General features: G+C 38.4%; 1 protein-coding gene across 13 annotated transcripts in view; it reads right to left on the bottom strand.

The window, feature by feature from the left end:
* Positions 1–17,047, bottom strand: part of SDCCAG8 (SHH signaling and ciliogenesis regulator SDCCAG8) — a 288,104-nt gene that overhangs the window by 55,557 nt on the left and 215,500 nt on the right. Inside the window, exon 17 of one of the 13 annotated variants that reach the window (XM_037822202.1) lies at positions 829–2,042. The exons of the other annotated variants lie outside the window; for them this stretch is intronic. Within the exon in view, the coding sequence (XP_037678130.1) occupies positions 1,826–2,042 (217 nt within the window). The 3' untranslated portion in view covers positions 829–1,825. Of the gene's footprint in view, positions 1–828; positions 2,043–17,047 lie in introns of those variants that run through there. 13 annotated transcript variants of the gene reach the window in all.

The following is a 17,047-nucleotide window of genomic DNA, read 5'->3' as shown; positions in this document are numbered from 1 at the left end:
TCATGGAAAATAGCTATTATTTTAAGTCAAGTAATTTCTAGAAAACCAAAACCAAGAAAATATCACTATATATCAAGATATTATCACAAAGCCAAACATTCTCTTTAATCTGTTAAATTTCCATCACCAGCAGTCTGCATGCTACACATGGCCAAAACAACACATTAAATGACTTCTTTCCCCCCTAAATATATGCATTCAACTAAACAAAGAAAACAATTTTAAAAAGGAATAAGGCATTGCTCTCCTTATGTTCTCCTTATGTAATCACCTCAGGAGTTATTTTGCTTAAAATTACCAAAGAAACGTCAGAAACAACAAAGGAATTGGTTCATTATGTTTGATTGAGTCCAGATTTCAATCTTTTGTGAAATATGAACTAGCTGAGGGAGCACAATGAATCACTACTGCACAAGAACCACACACCCAACTCAACTCAAGCAGCACCCCAGCTGCTGCTGAGACTTCCAGCAATTCTTCCTTTAACTGACCAATAGCCTCTCTGATAGGCAAATTTAACTTCCTTTCCAAGTCAGGTGAAGAACATCTGCCTTGGAACCCAACTCCACAAAAGCAGCCTAAAACAGAATATTTCCTGAAATAAAAAGTGAGGTTTTTGCAGTCCTATCTATCAGTGGAGCTGATTTAGTTTCATAGGAAAACTTGTTCATTTGTTTTTCTTTTCCTTTTATTTATTTTTTCAACTTTTTATTGTAGTAAAACTTTTGATTTTTTAAAACTAAATACTGATATTCTATTATAAGGTTTGAACTACAAAATAAAACCTAAGAACTCATTCTTTTAACAAAAACATATATTGATTTCTATGTGCCACGGACCTTATAAACTCATTGAAGTCTCACAACACTGTGAGCTGGGGACTATCGTTTTTCCCACTTTACAAATGAGGAGGCTGAGTCTCCCAGAGGTGAAGTATCTTGCCCAAGCACCACAGCAGGTTCCATGATGGGGCTGGGATTAGAACCTAGGTAGATGGCTCCAGAAACTGCATATTCTTAACCACTATGCACCTTATGCTCAATCAGTAGTTTAAAAATCTTATAAAAAGGTCATTTAGTCTTGCTGTAACTTGGGGAGATCTCTGAGGCACAATGTTAGCCAGAAAGTTCCTAGAACAGAATTTGCCTCTGAGTTATAATTCTGTCATTAGCAAATTGGAATGGGAAAAATCTGCCAGGGAGCTGTATGGAATTAGGGGACCCAGAATCCAAGCCTGGCTCAGATACTGGTTCACTGGGGAACTTAGATAAGCACCGCAGCACTGTGGGTAAAAGCATGGGCTCTGGTATCAGACAACCCTTTATTCCAAGATGCCATATATTCCTAGATGCTACATATTAGCTATGTGACCTTGGGTAAAGTTACATGACCACACAGAGCCTCAGTTTCCACATTTAAAAATTAGGAGACAACAATACGATCTCAATGTAATTGCTCTGATTAATTTTAAATGGCCTCTCTCTGCAAATTCTTCAAGTATAAAACTGCTGTCTTGTATTAGAGATCTAGAAGGTCCTGTCCATCCTACCAATTTTGTGATTCCATGATGTCAAGACTGTAGGATAGTTAATTATAATAATACTGAACTAGATTGATATAGCGCTTATATTTTTCCCCAAATTTTCATACACATTATGTCACCTGATCCTCATAACCAGCTGGCATGGTATTTCATCCCCTTTTTATAGTTAAGGAAGTTGAGGCTGACAAGAGTTTATTTAGGCTGCCCAAGATCATACAACTAGCAGCTGACATGGTTGGTCCACGAACGCTGATCTCTTAATACCTATCCAGGGTTCTTTCCTTATTGTGTTTTCACAGAAGACTTGATGCCGACTTGCAATGAGTTTACACTATAGATGGTAAAAGAAAAAGAATGTGAAAAAAAATAGAAGTAAATGCTTAATTGCTCCAGATCCTGGAGAGAATGGAGGAGATGTCTCTGGCTGGGGTGTGTCATGCATGAAGGAGAATACAGCAGCCATGCTTGTTTAGAGCTGAGAAGCAGCAAGGTAGCGATTCTAGGAGGAGAATGAAGAAAAGAAAATAGAGCGATGTCCAACCGAACAGACATTTGCAGGTATGCTCATAATCAGTTAAGGGCAACCAATGGTTCTGGAAGGAACAAGATACAGCACAAAGGGACACACATAGTGAAGTATCACTCAAGGACTGGCCCTGAGGCTGACATTATTTAATGTTGTTATCCATGACAGGTGAATCAGACATATCTCATGGGCTTAATCGGATTCTCTTAGTGCCCTCTTCTCCTGGACCCTCAATCCCTTCCTCTGCCTCAGCTTCTGTTGAGTTCATTGATTGCATGTTGGCCCTCTTGGTTCTGTCACCTGAGGGTCACTGCACACACTTCACTGGCTCCTCCTGCCATTTGAAGTCATTGGACTTCAAACCCTAGAATTTAGGATTTGGCTGCTGAAATAGCTGTTGAAAGGACAGGTTAATGTAATCTGAAGTGTAGGGGAATTATCTCCAATGGGGCAATGGCCAATTCATTGACACATCATCTCACATTTATTCCCATCCTTCCATGCCTCATCTTCCTTTCTCTCAATCTCACTGCTCTAGAATTAAGCCGAAGTAAATATTAGCATTTAATCTTTGCTTAGGTCCTAAGATAACTGGAATGAAGGAAATGGTAAAAGCTTCATTGAAATCACCGACCTCATTAGTTAATATACTGAAAACAGATCTAGAATGACACAAAGCAGAGACATCATTCACAGAAATGGAAGTAGTCTGATAATGGAACAAAATGACTGATGAAAAATTCAACAAACCCAGGATCATAAATAAACTACAAAGTTAAAGATAGGAAATGATAAGCAGAAAACTACTAGGGAGCCACTCTGGCTCACCAAATACCAGACAGACATCCCAGTGTTTAAGAGGCTTATGTCACAGAAATGTCTCCTCTCTGCTCAAAACTTGTCAAAGCCTCCCTTCTGACAATGCTCAGAAAAAATCCCAAATTTTTTGCATGATTCAAGAGACTTTTCAAGATCTAACTTCTGAGAGTTCCACTTCCTCCTAGGAAGTAGGAAACCACAAAAGAACATTATCTTACCTTAACAATGAGAAAAAGTCAGATAATTTACAAAATCATAATTTTTCCTGAGGCAGAGAGCTGAGGTTACAAGACAACCTAGCTGAATTGAACTCCAAAGGGCAACATGCCCCCTTGAAGGGAGACCTGAACTGTTTCATCTTTGGCAGAGCATGGGAAAAACAAACAGCCACGATAAAAGTAGGTAAGAAAAAAGCAGCCAAAATTTTAATGGATTCTTAGCATGTGGGCTAGTGTGACAGTCTAGCACCCCTGGGAGTCCCAGACACAAGACAAGTCTGTACTTTTCCATGGGCTTCCATTGGATGCTCACAAGAAAGATTAGAAGCAAGGCAAGAACTGAGAGACATTTTATGTCCAGGTTCTGCACAGGCACAAACCCCTATCTAATTACTAGATTTTTTTTTTTTTAAATACATGATGCAAAAGTTGCTGGGGTAAGGGCAAGAAACCTTCCAAGCAAAGGTTCACTCCTCTGGGAAGATGATAGATGCAAAAGCTCTCTGCCTCTGTGAAATGGGTAGAAAGCTTCTTGCCCTTGGTCCTAGGGAAAGATAAACCGTCAATGACGGAGGAGTAGAAGCAAAATCCACCCTGGTATGATGACAAGTGCTTAATGTTCTGATTCATACTGACAATTTCTGTGAGGTAAACACTTCCACCATGGCTGATTTTAAATTATGTGATGTCAAACAGCTCACAACTTTCTAAAACTTCAATAATCAGCCCCAGCAAACCACTACCTCTGAACCTGAGGAAGCAGCAGGAAATCCCATCCCCACCTCCACTTCCACCATAAGCCACAATGAGAGTCAAATAGAAGAGCCAGAGGCAAAAAAACAGCATTAGAGATGAAGCATGACTTTCATAGACCTATCAGCAGAATTTAAACAGCAGAGAAAAAAAATAATCATTACATTTGAAAATAATCACTCAATTTGAATACTGGTCAATAGAAAGTATCTAAGCTAAAATACAGAGAGAAAAGAGTGGTACGACATTTTTAAAAAAGAATCAAAATAGTGCATTCAAGAGCTATGGGACAACATCAAACGGTCTAACAAATGTGTACCTGGCAAGATCGAACTCCTGTTTACTGCCTCTGCCTTAACTACTGATTGTCTCCCTTTATATATATTTTTTTTTAATCTTCATTTTATTGAGATATATTCACATACCATGCAGTCATACAAAACAAATCGTACATTCGATTGTTCACAGTACCATTACATAGTTGTACATTCATCACCTAAATCAATCCCTGACACCTTCATTAGCACACACACAAAAATAACAAGAATAATAATTAGAGTGAAAAAGAGCAATTGAAGTAAAAAAGAACACTGGGTACCTTTGTCTGTTTGTTTCCTTCTCCTATTTTTCTCCTCATCCATCCATAAACTAGACAAAGTGGAGTGTGGTCCTTATGGCTTTCCCAATCTCACTGTCACCCCTCATCAGCCACATTTTTATACAATTGTCTTCGAGATTCATGGGTTCTGGGTTGTAGTTTGATAGTTTCAGGTATCCACCACAAGCTACCCCAATTCTTTAGAACCTAAAAAGGGTTGTCTAAAGTGTGCATAAGAGTGCCCACCAGAGTGACCTCTCGGCTCCTTTTGGAATCTCTCTGCCACTGAAGCTTATTTCATTTCCTTTCACATCTCCCTTTTGGTCAAGAAGATGTTCTCCGTCCCACGATGCCAGGTCTACATTCCTCCCCGGGAGTCATATTCCACGTTGCCGGGGAGATTCACTCCCCTGGGTGTCTGATCCCATGTAGGGGGGAGGGCAGTGATTTCACCTTTCAAGTTGGCTTAGCTAGAGAGAGAGGGCCACATCTGAGCAACAAAGAGGCATTCAGGAGGAGGCTCTTAGGCACAATCATAGGGAGGCCTAGCATCTGCTTTGCAGCAACCGTCTTCCCAAGGGTAAAACTTATGGTAGAGGGCTCAACCCATCAAACCACCAGTCCCCTATGTCTGTGGTCATGTTAGCAACCATCGAGGTTGGGTAGGCCAATACCCCTGCATTCTCCACAGGCTCCTCAAGGGGGCACTACATCTTTTTTTCCTTGTTTTTCTGTTTTAAATCAACTGTATGAAAAAAAAAAAAAAAAAAAAAAAAAAAACATACAATAAAAGAACATTTCAAAGAGACCATAACAAGGGAGTAAGAAAAAGACAACTAACCTAAGATAACTGCTTAACTTCCAACATGTTCCTACTTTACCCCAAGAAAGTTACCTAATATAGCAACATTTCTGTGAACTTGTTCCTACTATATCCATCAGAAATTAACAGACCATAGTCATTCCTGGGCATCCCCAGAACGTTAAATAGCTTATCTGTTCTTCTTGGATTATTGTTCCCCCTTCCTTAATTGCTCTCTATTGCTAGTTCCCCTACATTCTACATTATAAACCATTTATTTTACAATTTTCAAAGTTCACATTAGTGGTAGCATATAATATTTCTCTTTCTGTGCCTGGCTTATTTCGCTCAGCATTATGTCTTCAAGGTTCATCCATGTTGTCATATGTTTCACGAAATCGTTCCTTCTTACTGCCGTGTAGTATTCCATCGTGTGTATATGCCACATTTTCTTTATCCACTCATCTGTTGAAGGACATTTGGGTTGTTTCCATCTCTTGGCAATTGTGAATAATGCTGCTATGAACATTGGCGTGCAGATATCTGTTCGTGTCACTGCTTTCCGATCTTCCGGGTATATACTGAGAAGTACAATCGCTGGATCGAAAGGTAACTCTATACCTAGTTTTCTAAGGAACTGCCAAACTGACTTCCAGAGTGGCTGAACCATTATACAGTCCCACCAACAATGAATAAGAGTTCCAATTTCTCCACATCCCCTCCAGCATTTGTAGTTTCCTGTTTGTTTAATGGCAGCCATTCTAATCGGTGTGAGATGGTATCTCATTGTGGTCTTAATTTGCATCTCTCTAATAGCTAGTGAAGCTGCACAATTTTTCATGTGTTTCTTGGCCATTTGTATTTCCTCTTCAGAGAACTGTCTTTTCATATCTTTTGCCCATTTTATAATTGGGCTGTCTGTACTATTGTCATTGAGTTGTAGGATTTCTTTATATATGCAAGATATCAGTCTTTTGTCAGATACATGGTTTCCAAAAATTTTTTCCCATTGAGTTGGCTGCCTCTTTACCTTTTTGAGAAATTCCTTTGAGGTGCAGAAACTTCTAAGCTTGAGGAGTTCCCATTTATCTATTTTTCCTTTTGTTGCTTGTGCTTTGGGTGTGAAGTCTAGGAAGTGGCCGCCTAATACAAGGTCTTGAAGATGTTTTCCTACATTATCTTCTAGGAGTTTTATGGTACTTTCTTTTATATTGAGATCTTTCATCCATTTTGAGTTAATTTTTGTATAGGGGGTGAGGTAGGGGTCCTCTTTCATTCTTTTGGATATGGATATCCAACTCTCCCAGCCCCATTTCTTGAAAAGACCATTATGACTCAGTTCAGTGACTTTGGGGGCCTTATCAAAGATCAGTCGGCCATAGATCTGAGGGTCTATCTCTGAATTCTCAATTCGATTCCATTGATCTATATATCTATCTTTGTGCCAGTACCATGCTGTTTTGACAACTGCGGCTTTATAATAAGCTTCAAAGTCAGGCAGTGTAAGTCCTCCCACTTCGTTTTTCTTTTTTAGAGTGTCTTTAGCAATTCGAGGCATCTTCCCTTTCCAAATAAATTTGATAACTAGCTTTTCCAAGTCTGCAAAGTAGGTTGTTGGAATTTTGATTGGGATTGCATTGAATCTGTAGATGAGTTTGGGTAGAATTGACATCTTAATGACATTTAGCCTTCCTATCCATGAACATGGAATATTTTTCCATCTTTTAAGGTCCCCTTCTATTTCTTTTAGTAGAGTTATGTAGTTTTCTTTGTATATGTCTTTTACATCTTTGGTTAAGTTTATTCCTAGGTACTTGATTTTTTTAGTTGCTATTGAAAATGGTATCTTTTTCTTGAGTGTGTCTTCAGTTTGTTCATTTCTAGCATATACAAACATTACTGACTTATGTGCATTAATCTTGTATCCCACTACTTTGCTAAATTTGTTTATTAGCTCTAGTAGCTGTATCGTCGATTTCTCAGGGTTTTCTAGATATAAGATCATATCGTCTGCAAACAATGACAGTTTTACTTCTTCTTTTTTAATTTGGATGCCTTTTATTTCTTTGTCTTGCCGGATTGCCCTGGCTAGCACTTCCAGCACAATGTTGAATAACTAAGTGGTGACAGCAGGCATCCTTGTCTTGTTCCTGATCTTAGAGGGAAGGCTTTCAGTCTCTCACCATTGAGTACTATGCTGGCTGTGGGTTTTTCATATATGCTCTTTATCATGTTGAGGAAGTTTCCTTCAATTCCTACCTTTTGAAGTGTTTTTATCAAAAATGGATGTTGGATTTTGTCAGATGCTTTTTCAGCATCTATTGAGATGATCATTTGATTTTTCCCTTTTGACTTGTTAATGTGTTGTAATACACTGATTGATTTTCTTATGTTGAACCATCCTTGCATGCCTGGAATGAACCCCACTTGGTCATGGTGTATGATTTTTTTAATGTGTCTTTGGATTCGATTTGCAAGTATTTTGTTGAGGATTTCTGCATCTATATTCATTAGGGAGATTGGCCGGTAGTTTTCCTTTTTTGTAGCATCTTTGCCTGGTTTTGGTATTAGATTGATGTTAGCTTCATAAAAGTGTTCCATTTTCTTCAATGTTTTGAAAGAGTTTGAGTAAGATTGGTGTCAGTTCCTTCTGGAAAGTTTGGTAGAATTCCCCTGTGAAGCCATCTGGCCCTGGGCATTTATTTGTGGGAAGATTTTTGATGACTGATTGGATCTCTTTGCTTGTGATGGGTTGGTTGAGGTCTTCTATTTCTTCTCTAGTCAGTCTACGTTGTTCATATGTTTCCAGGAAATTGTCCATTTCCTCTACATTATCCAGTTTGTTGCCATACAGTTGTTCATAATATCCTCTTATAATTTTTTTAATTTCTTCAGGATCTGCAGTTATGTCACCTTTTTCATTCATTATTTTGTTTATATGGGTCTTCTCTCTTTTTGATTTTGTTAGTCTAGCTAGGGGCTTGTCAATCTTGTTGAACTTCTCAAAGAACCAACTTTTGGTGATATTTGTCCTCTCTATTGTTTTTTTGTGCTCTATGTCATTTATTTCTGCTTTAATCCTTGTTATCTCTTTTCTTCTACTTGATTTAGGATTGGTTTGCTGTTCATCTTCTAGGTTCTTCAGTTGATCCATTAGTTCTTTGATTTTGGCTCTTTCTTCCTTTTCAATATATGCGTTTAGTGCTATAAATTTCCCCCTCAGCACTGCTTTTGCTGCATCCCATAGGTTTTGGTATGTTGTGTTCTCATTTTCATTCGTCTCTCTATATTTAGCAATTTCTCTTGCTATTTCTTCTTTAACACACTGATTGTTTAGGAGTGTGTTTAACCTCCAAGGATTTGTGAATTTTCTAAGTCTCTGATGGTTACTGACTTCTAATTGTATTCCATTGTGGTCAGGGAATGTGCTTTGAATAATTTCAATCTTTTTAAATTTATTGAGGCTTGTTTTATGTCCCAGCATATGATCTATTCTGGAGAAAGTTCCGTGAGCACTAGAAAAGTATGTGTATCCTGGTGATTTGGGATGTAATGTCCTGTATATGTCTGTTAAATCTAATTCATTTATCAGATTGTTTAAGTTTTCAATATCCTTATTGGTCTTCTGTCTGGTTGATCTATCTATAGGAGAGAGTGATGTGTTGAAGTCTCCCACAATTATTGTGGAAACATCAATTGCTTCCTTTAGTTTTGCCAGTGTTTCTCTCATGTATTTTGTGGCACCTTGATTGGGTGCATAGACATTTACGATTGTTACTTCTTCTTGTTGAATTGCCCCTTTTATTAGTATGTAGTGGCCTTCTTTGTCTCTCAAAACATCCCTGCATTTAAAGTCTATTTTATCTGAAATTAATATTGCTACACCTGCTTTCTTTTGGCTGTAGCTTGCATGAAATATTTTTTTCCATCCTTTCACTTTCAGTTTCTTTGTGTCCCTGTGTCTAAGATGAGTCTCTTGTATGCAACATGTTGACGGTTCATTTTTTTTGATCCATTCTGCGAATCTATATCTTTTAATTGGGGAGTTTAATCCTTTTATATTAAATGTTATAACTGTGAAGGCATTTCTTGAATCAGCCATCTTATCCTTTGGTTTATTTTTGTCATATTTTTCCCCTCTCTCTATTAATATCCTTTATTGTACCCATACCGAATCTCTTTAGTACTGAACCTTTCTCCAAGTATCTCTGTCCTTTCTTTGTTTCTCTGTCTGTAGGGCTCCCTTTAGTAACTCCAGTAGGGCAGGTCTCTTGTTAGCAAATTCTCTCAGCATTTGTTTGTCTGTGAAAAATTTAAGCTCTCCCTCAAATTTGAAGGAGAGCTTTGCTGGATGAAGTATTCTTGGTTGGAAATTTTTCTCACTCAGAATTTTAAATATATCGTGCCACTGCCTTCTCGCCTCCATGGTGGCTGCTGAGTAGTCACTACTTAGTCTTATGCTGTTTCCTTTGTATGTGGTGAATTGTTTTTCTCTTGCTGCTTTCAGAACTTGCTCCTTCTCTTCCGTGTTTGACAGTGTGATCAGGATATGTCTCGGAGTGGGTTTATTTGGATTTATTCTATTTGGAGTTCGCTGAGCATTTATGATTTGTGTATTTATGTTGTTTAGAAGATTTGGGAAGTTTTCCCCAACAATTTCTTTGAATACTCTTGCTAGACCTTTACCCTTTTCTTCCCCTTCTGGGACACCAATGAGTCTTATATTCGGACGTTTTATATTATCTATCATATCCCTGAGGTCCGTTTCGATTTTTTCCATTTTTTTCCCCATTCTTTCTTTTATGCTTTCATTTGCCATTCTGTCATCTTCCAGGTCACTGATTCGTTGTTCAACTTCCTCTAGTCTTGTACTATGAGTGTCCAGAATCTTTTTAATTTGGTCAACAGTTTCTTTAATTTCCATAAGATCATCCATTTTTTTATTTAGTCTTGCAATGTCTTCTTTATGCTCTTCTAGGGTCTTCTTGATATCTTTTGTATCCCGTTCTATGGTCTCATTGTTCATCTTTAGTTCTTTGAGTAGCTGCTCTAGGTGCTGTGTCTCTTCTGGTCTTTTGATTTGGGTGCTTGGGCTTGGGTTATCCATATCGTCTGGTTTTTTCATATGCTTTATAATTTTCTGTTGTTTTTAGCCCCTTGGCATTTCCTGAACTTGATAGGGTTCTTTTAGGATTTGTAGACCGATTGAAGTCCTTATCTCTAATTTATCAGATTTACAGCTTCGTGGAGTACACTTCCTCTAACTAACCAGCAGGTGGCGTCCACGAGCCACCTGTTCTCCACAAGCCAGTTCTCCCCTGCTTAGCCTTTTTGGTGAGTGGGGGAGGGAGCCTTGTGGGGTCCAATTGGTGTACGAAGCTTGCGTGTGTAGTTGGTGTTGCCCGCCCTGTATATGGGGCGTGTTTCTGGGCAGTCAGGGAGGGGGGGGTGGCTCTAACAATCAAATCTCCCTGGTGATCCTAGAGTCTTAAAGCTCCTGCAATAGTCTAATCCTTCAGTTCAGTCCTGCCACAGTTTGTCTCTGCCACTGACCCACAAGTCCTTGGTATTGGCGTTTGGCTCCTGAGACTTGCAAGTGGGCCCCTCTTCCAGGCTGTGCACCCCCTGGTCCTCTGTTGAGGGAGGACTGTGCTATGTCACAGGTGAGTGCCGTCCCCCCAGGGCAGTTCTGGGCTTCTGGGCTGTGTGGGGAGGCTCCCAGTCTGCTGAAATGATGGCTGAATGGGGCTTTGTTAATTCACACTGCTCCACCTTCCCAACTCTGGGACAATCAGCTGAGGTTGCAGGGAAGGCTAATGTCCACGCTCAGTTTTGTGGTGTGTGCCTGTTATTTGAAGCACTTCCGTCACACTGGGTTGTCTCGGGCAGCTCTGGGCTATGGGGCTGGTGATGGGCAGGAGTGTTTCCTGTCCATCAGGATGATGGCTGTGAGCGGACACCCCCCTTTTCTTGGGAAGTTGTGGTGTTTAGTTAATTTTCTCAGCCACTGCATTATTGCCTTTTGTCTCAGAGCTCTCTTAGTTCTGCTCTTGTCTTGACCTGCCAAAATTGCAAGTCTTTGAAGCTTTCTGTATTGGGCTTCTTAGAGTAATTGTTTTAGAAAAAGTAAAAAGGATTAAAAAAGAAAAAAAAAAAAGGGTCCTCCTCAGAGATCTAATGGGTTATTGAAATGCTAAGAGACAAAGCAATTAGGGCCATTAAGGAAAGGTCCACAGGGCTGAGAGATCAGCTTTTCTTCGGGATTTGCATATGAGCCTCAGGGCCTGAGCTCTGCCCTTCCCCTTTCTATGTTCACCAGAACTCCAAAAATCCTCCGCTTTTATTTTGGAGTTTTTCGTGTTGTTTTTTTCTATGCCTGTCTCCTCTCTGCTGGGCTGGCTGCTCTCAGATGCTCTGGTGTCTGGTCTCAGTCTATCTATGGTTGGAGTTTGGATCAGTAGATCAGTAGATCAGTAGATCAGTAGATCAGTAGAGTTTCCGATAAGGGCTGCCACTGCAGTTCTCCCTTCTCCTTCCCGGAGCTGACAGCCCCTCCTCCCACGGGACTGAGCCTGGCAGGGAGGGGTGTGGGTCCCCTGGCCACAAAAACTTACAGATTTCACTGATCTCAGCAGTTCCACATTTTCATGAGTGTTGTATGAAGTATGCCCAAAGTCAGATTGCTTTGTGGTGTCCAGTCCACGCAGTTCCTGGCTTTCTACCTACTTTCCTGGAGGAGTAACTAAAACATACAGCTCACCAGTCCGCCATCTTGCCCCGCCTCCTCCCTTTATATTTTAAAATCATAGCATTGGTTTCTGAAGAGAACATGTTCTCCTTGCCCCCAAGACCTTCAATCATGCATTTCTTTTCTCTGTTAACAGTATTTTTTACCTATGTTCCAGATTCAGTTTGGTATTACTTTTCTAAGGAACTGCACCCTGTACCCCAAAACCTGAGTGAGGTTCAGTCTGATGTGCCCTCAAAGTACCTGGGGTTACTCTTATCATAGAATATTATATCTGATGATTACCGTCTGCTTCCACCTCTGGATTGGAAGCTCCTTGAAGGTAGAGACTGTGTCTTTTTGCTTATGTCTACTCAATGTTTAATACATGTTAATAAATGTAGGGATATATTAGTAAGCTAGAAGACACAAAAATAGAGCACAGGCTGGCAATCTAGTTTAGGGAAAACAAATTACATAATGTTTAAAATTATAGAAAGTCTAAGGAAAAGCAACGCACATGACTTCAGAAATGAAAGATTTACCCTATTTAATTTAGAAACACTAAAATTAATTTTAACTATAAGGGGTAGGATATTGAAAATGGTAATCAGAAAGTCTCAACCTTATTGAAAGACAAAATCAGAAAAATTTAACTTTAAAGAGTGCCCCAACTGAAAGAAATTTACATTGGAAGAAATTTTTTATGGATTTGAAGCACAGAAATACACTTTTTGTCCTCTAATATAAAAAGAACAGAAATTTACCAACTCAGTTTTTAGCAGAAACCCTGTCTAAGATAGATGTTCAGTGCTCATAGGCTCATGGTTCTTCGTACAGTTCTAATGCATGCTTAGCAATTTTTAAATTAAGTTGTTTTATTATCCAGACTTAATAGTAGGAAAAGCAAACTTACTGTAATAAACCGTATAAGAATACTAAAATTGTTTGGTTATAGATGGTTTGTCAGAATTTTTGCCTCCAAAAGTTATTTCTTGGCATCTTATGCTCTTAACGTTTTTTCCTTTAAAATTTTTAAATGTTGTAAATCCACCCCCCGCACCCCCCTCAACCCCAGGCATGAAACTTAAATTCCATTAGCCTTTTTTCCTCCCTCTGTTTCTAAGAAAAGAGCTAATGGATGAAAGTACAATTGGGATTTAAAAGAGAGTACTCCTCACTCCCAACTATGCTGAAAATATAATTTTGTTTTTTAGTTTTTTTGTTTTTCTTTTAAACAGCTAGGAAAAGATATCCCTCTTCAACTTTGGTTTAGGACGCACATTGAAAATTTTCACAGCTGAGTAGGAGACACAAACACACACAGTCACATACTCACAAACAGCATCACAGGCATATTCAAAATTATGGTCCAAAATATTATTCCATAAATCAGTTGTTGAAAATCCAGAAGACACTTTTCCTTGGAAATAACATTATATAAAAATGGCATGGGCTTACAAGAGCAAATTTAACCCATAATGCAGATAAACTATCTTCCTAAATGATTATAAGCCTTCTAAAGTTCCTGTTGCATCTCCAGAATCGTGAATGGACACTGGAGTATATTAAGGGCCTGGAAGAACTTGTTGAATGAAGGAAATTGAACTAATTAGCAATAGTATGAAATTTGTTGAACAGCAACTCTGTGCCAGGCACTGCTCTCAAGACTTTTCATGGAGTATTTAGGCAATCCTTACAACCCTACAAAAGAGTATTTTGTGAATGAGGAAAGTGAGTAAGTGAGGAGAGGTTAGAAGGTAGCAAAGCCAGAAAAACCCAAAGAACATGGTTCTAGGGTGCATGCTCTTAACCACTCTGCAAACTGCCTCTATAATTTCAGTTCTAGGTTTTAAAAACAGCATTTTAACCTGAAGATAGCTTGCAGGGATGTCTGCCTGCTTGTCCAGTGATATATCCCAAGCATAACAGTGTCATATACAGTCGATCCTCATTATTTGCAAATTCTGTATTTGTAGATTTGCCTACTTGCTAAAACCTATTTGTAACCCCAAATTAATACTCATGGTGCTTTTGCAGCCGTTTGTAGACACGATGCTCCACCTCCTTGTTTCAGTGCTCATACTGTAAACAAGTGTTCTTCTGGAGTTGTATTTAGTGTCATGTTTTTTTTTTCCTTTTGTGATTTTGCCATTTAAAATGGTCCACAAGCATAGTACCAAAGTGCTATCTGGAGTTTGTAAACCTAAGGCTGAGATGTGCTTTACAGAGGAAAACGTGTTAGATAAGTTTCACTCAGGCATGAGTTACAGAGCTGTTGGCCATGAGTTCAATGTTAATGAATCAACAATATATGTTAAATAAGGTCTCTTTAAACAGAAACACACATTAAACAAGGTTATGTATTGATTGATTGATGAAAATGTAACCAGAGGCTGGCAGGAATCTAGCCCTTTATTTCTCCTAGGAGCAATGGTTCAGTATTTTCTAATTCAGTGTTTGCATCAAATTTATAAAGCATAACTACTGGAAACAATGAGAATTAACTGTAATAAGCACTGAATGAATATTTGATGAATAAATAAAACTGAGTCTTTTTCCTTTTCCTGGATATTGGACCTATCCTAAGCAAAGTGTGAATTACTTCAGAAGCTCTTTGGCATTTTCCTAACTCTCTTTTGTTGGGTTTCTATCCCATCTAACCTTTTTCCAGGTGATCAGTTGTAATAGCACCCGCTTTATTCCATCTATGGTAACTGCACAGTCTGCTTTAAATAACTTATTATCCATTACCAGGTCAAAGCTCTATCTCTTACAGGGTGGCAGATTTCTACTGTTATTGGGAGACAAAGCAATTTAATTTCATGTCTTCACAATCAAGTATAGTCAAACCATGACTTCCATTTCTCTAAGGAATTTATCAATAATGCCCAGAGTAACTGAATAGTAAAGCGATTGCTTAGGAACCCCAACTGGCTTCTAAATGGTATAATTTTAGGGGAAAAAGATCAACATTTCAAAGCTGTTCCTGGCTTTCCTTGCTTCTTCCTTTCCTCTTGACAGTATTCAGATTTTTTGTCCTTAGCCCCTTTAGGGGAAGCAGCTTACCTAACCCACACATTTCTAGTGAAAAAAATTTAGTGATAATAAAGAAAAATTTCAAAATAAATAAATTGCAATAAACTTCTCTCCTAGCAACATATGAATCACTTCCCATTTTCTTCATAAAAAGAACATAATTTTATATTGTAAAATAATGATAATTAAACCTAAAATCATGCAGCAATTCTGTTAATTTGCTTTTAAGAGTATGTTGTAAGTTATTTAAATAGCACAGATTTCCAGGGAGCACATCACCCAAGAAGTGCCTCTACATAGCAAACTGCTGTGGGAGCAGGGGAGGGAAGCGAAGCAGATGATGCAATGGAGGAAGTGACCCTTCCCAGTCAGAGACCAATCCCAGCTCAATGCATTAGTCTCCAATGGAGTCCCAACCCTCCACCATTCTCTGAAACCTTATAGTATCACCTCCTCATCTACCTCACCATCTCCAAACTTCTTTTGACTCTCAAATCCTCTTCACAGAAACAAACAGTGTTATAAACCTCCTTAGGAATTTATCAAATTGCTTCATAATTTTCAAGATATATGATAAAGAGGGGATTTTTAAGCAAAATCATTTTACTTGAAATCAGCATAAATTTAATTTAACGTGTACTAAACTATAGATTTGAAATTAAATCCATGTTATAGAACCAAAAATAAACAAAAATAGCTCCATGATATTTTTTGGAATTCTTGTATTTTGACCATAAGATCCAATTGCTACTTTGATAGTTCTCTAGTTTCGTTTCTAAATGATGAAACAAAGGTTTAAGATTTCAGGCTTCTATTTTCAAGCACTTCTCTGAAAATGGTGCACAGTCTCATTTCCCCCCAAATTAGATAAAAGCATCACTATATTTCCTCTTTTTAACACTGGTTTTTGAAGAATTAAAATTTCTATTATAAAAGTAGAATTTACAGATTTGGTAAAGATCATCTTAAACCTAGTTCATAGGAGTATTATCAATTTTAAACTCGTTAATTTGCACATTTCAACTGCTTCATATTTTTAGACAACGGTTTTTATGTACGTAAGTTAACCAATATATTTTATAAGAAAGAAAAAGGTGTAAAAGTGAATGACTGACAAAACAACTAGGTTTGCCAGTGGGTGGTGACATCATACATGCCAAGAGTATAGGAGAGGGCAGGAGAGCGCTGAGTGGATCTCCTGGGCTCTGGGCTTGTTCACTCTGTATGTACTGGGGGGTTCCCATATCATTCTGGTTTCTAGAGGGGTAGTTTATGAATGAATATTCATTATTTTAAAATAGAAATTGAAAAAAGATGTCATTACTATCAACAATACAAATTCCCTGGACAACCTTTGTGGACGCCAGGGATCACAAACAACCAGGTGGGAAACACAACTTGACTGGATCTTTACAATCAACATTAATACATTCACTTCTATTTCAACTTAAAACAAAAATTCCTGTCCAGAAATCCCTCTCCAAATACATCCTCCCAACACCAGCTGGTTAGTCTCTTCCCCGTTTTTCCTTACAGCCAAATCTCACGAAAAAGTGGTCTAAATTTGCTATTTTGGTTTTCAACTCACATTAACTTTTCAATCCACTCTAATCTGATTTCTGCATCCACTATTCTAAAAATATTTTTGCCAATGTAACCAATAATATCTACGTCATTAGGTGTAACAGATACTTTGCGGTCTTGCTGAATCACTCAGCAACACCTGGTAATGGCTTCCTCTTTCCTACATATTCCCATCCCTCAGCAGGCATGATAACATGCTCTTCCAGTTTCCACTTATTTCTCAGATTAATGGGTCTCAGTGTTTACCAACCTCTGCTGTTTCTTAATCCTAAAGCGCACCAACATTTTTCTTTCTTTCTTACTCTACTTTTTCCTCTAGGTGTCCTCATTTACTCCCGAGGTTTTAAGTATCCGCCATAAACGAACGCTTATGAGATTTCTATCTCCTTAGCTTAGTCCCTATGTCAATTGCATTTGTACAGTCCATTTGGATATTAA

The sequence above is a fragment of the Choloepus didactylus genome, chromosome 2 (assembly GCF_015220235.1).
Source record: "Choloepus didactylus isolate mChoDid1 chromosome 2, mChoDid1.pri, whole genome shotgun sequence".
Taxonomy (NCBI): Eukaryota; Metazoa; Chordata; class Mammalia; order Pilosa; family Megalonychidae; genus Choloepus; species Choloepus didactylus.
Note: the sequence above shows the minus strand (reverse complement) of the source record. Positions and strands in the feature narration are given on the sequence as shown.